Source organism: Pygoscelis adeliae, unplaced genomic scaffold, assembly GCF_000699105.1.
Source record: "Pygoscelis adeliae isolate BGI_AS28 unplaced genomic scaffold, ASM69910v1 Scaffold314, whole genome shotgun sequence".
Lineage (NCBI taxonomy): Eukaryota > Metazoa > Chordata > Aves > Sphenisciformes > Spheniscidae > Pygoscelis > Pygoscelis adeliae.
In genome coordinates, this window is record NW_008824668.1 from 890953 (window position 1) to 893521 (window position 2569).

At 39.7% G+C, this 2569-nt stretch overlaps 1 protein-coding gene across 1 annotated transcript in view; it reads left to right on the plus strand.

The window, feature by feature from the left end:
- Positions 1-2569, plus strand: part of WDHD1 (WD repeat and HMG-box DNA binding protein 1) — a 29311-nt gene that overhangs the window by 21672 nt on the left and 5070 nt on the right. The window contains 3 exon segments of the mRNA XM_009322918.1: positions 244-375; positions 736-953; positions 2540-2569. The exon segment at positions 2540-2569 is cut by the window's right edge and continues 1 nt beyond it. Coding sequence (XP_009321193.1) covers positions 244-375; positions 736-953; positions 2540-2569 — 380 coding nt within the window.

Here is a 2569-nt window from a genome sequence, read left to right on the forward strand (position 1 = left end):
ATGGAATTTAACATATATGGTGACTGTTTGGATCAGTTTGTATACAGATGGTTGCTAGTGTGGTCTACTTTTTCCTCAGCAGGCACTGGCTTTTAAAGAGAATTGTCTACCCCTCACCCTCATTATGAGATGAAAGGAACACTTAAGAATAAGTGGATAAAATACGTTGTAAATTGTTAGGCATTCAGTTGTGGGCTGTTTTTTCCCCTCTGACCTCAGCATGCATCTTTCTCCCTTTTTCAGGAACAGTACTGGCGTTCTGCTGTATTTCACAACCATGTGGATTACTTGGCAGAAAATGGCTATGCGCTTGATGAAAATGCTAAAAGTCAATCAGTGAAAGAACAGCAGGAACTTTTAATGAAGCTGTTTGCCGTAAGTACAAATAAATAAAAAATAGAAAGAACCCCTGAGACTATATTTTGAGTAGATGGCATTTGATGTAAATTTGGATGTGATTCCTCTTATTAGAAGTCTGGCTAGTGATTGGCAATCCAGCTAGTTCACAGACTACGATAAGAGGTGGATTGCAGTTAATACTGTTATTGCTTATTGGTATGAAGTGTGGGAGGAAGAAGAAGAAAAAAAAGAGCTTTTTCTTTGCTATGCAGCTCATGATTGATGGTGGTTTGTCTTTATTCATTCACTCCACCAAGACCATAATATTCTGGTCCTAGAGTCTTGAGAGCTGCGTAACTGTGAAGTGTGTAACTCTCAAGGCTTCTTTCCTTTCAGCTTTCTTGTAAACTGGAGCGTGAATTTCGTTGTGTGGAACTTGCTGACCTCATGACACAAAACGTTGTGAATTTAGCTATCAAGTATGCTTCTCGCTCTCGAAGACTAAATTTAGCTCAGCGACTTAGTGAAATGGCTGTAGAGAAAGCAAGTGAGTTGGCAACAGCACTGGAAGATGAAGAGGAGGAGGAGGATTTCCAAAAGCATCCGAGTGCTGGGTAACACAAATTTCTGTGATTAAAAACCTGGGAACATTTTTACTGATCTATTAACATTTTGGTCCAGTTGATGCACTTTTCCGGACCATATTTTGCAATGTATTTGTTACAAAGTAACAGTTTGTGTTGCTCTGCTTATAAATTGTACATATAAAATGGTACATTCTTGTTGATATCTTGTGAGGACTCACTAGTACCAGGATACTAACACAAAGGGAAATATTTCCACTCCTTGCTTACTGTATGTCTGTGTACAACAGCTTCGGAGGCAAAGCAGACTCAATACCAAGTTGCTCTGATTAGAATTGTTTTTTCCCCCGCCCTCCCCTTCCCCTAGCTTGTGCTGGGGGTTTGGTTATTTGACTGCAATCTATATTTTTCCTCTTTGTATCAGTCTCTCTATCTCACTTCATTCCACACCTATCTTAAAATCCTTCTATCTTTCTGCAGCCCTCCCCTCTTTCAGTATCCCATCTCAGTGCATCCTATTTAGTCTTACTCCTTCCTAATTAACCCCAGCTCTTTGAAGCTGTGGAAATACTACAGGTTTGCTATGCCTCTGGATGGTATAGCTGTAAGGAAAATAATTGCTAACCACCAGCCTGATAGTGCAGAAAAAATGTCATAACGTTTTGTCAGAAGCAATTTCATGTGTGAAGTTTGGAACTTATTTAAGCAGGAGGAAGAGATAAGTCCCTGAAGTTCCCTGCAGCCTTTCCCTTATTCTTCTGTGTGAAACCGCACATTTAAAACTCCTTTCTAAATGCTCTACCTTGTTCTTCTGGATCATGAATGGAAGCAAAAATCCCATGTCTGTGACTTCAGCCACCCCGAGGGTTAAAATTCATCACAAACACTATATTGTTCTTAGCGCCAGATTAATCACTGACATTCTGGTTGAAGTAAAGGAACCTTTAGTTTATGTATACACAGATTTTAGTAATCAGCAAAGATTAGGAGGGAAATGCAAGAAATATACATACTACCATACTGGGAATTTAGAGAATAATCAGGTTATTGCTGCCTAAGCTTCGGACTGAAAATATGTATCCATCTTACCACCTGTGTATTTATTCATGTATGCAGAAAAGTAATCTGGTGTTGGATTTTGATATTGGAGGTATATGTGTTTAAATTAAGATCACAGAAGGTGTTTTATGGTTGCATATTTATTTGCAGCAAAGTGTTCTGGCAACAATAGCGATGCACTCTGAGGGTGGCAAAAGGTTGCTGTTTCTGTTCGGGTGCTCGCTCTTGCGTGCGGAGCTGTTTGAAGGCCAGTGCATGTACGTTTAGCTGAGTGTGAATTTCGGGCAGTTTCGTAGCCGTGTGCGGTCTGTCTTAAAACTACATGAGTGCCGCTTCAGGCGACTGCACTTGGTGTTTCAGGGTGAAATGAAGTGAATAATGAATCTTTATTTTATTTTTAGTAATCATCACAGTTTAATCTGAGGTATAATGCAAATAAATGCCAAATGTTATTGTTCTTATTTCCTAAATTAGGTAAGTAAGTTAGCCTTCTGTTGTTCCAGTTTTCTTTCTGAATGTGGTGAGCACTTCCTTTCTGATGAATTCCTTCCATTTAGTTACAGCCACTCTGCCACGGAGTGGGGCCG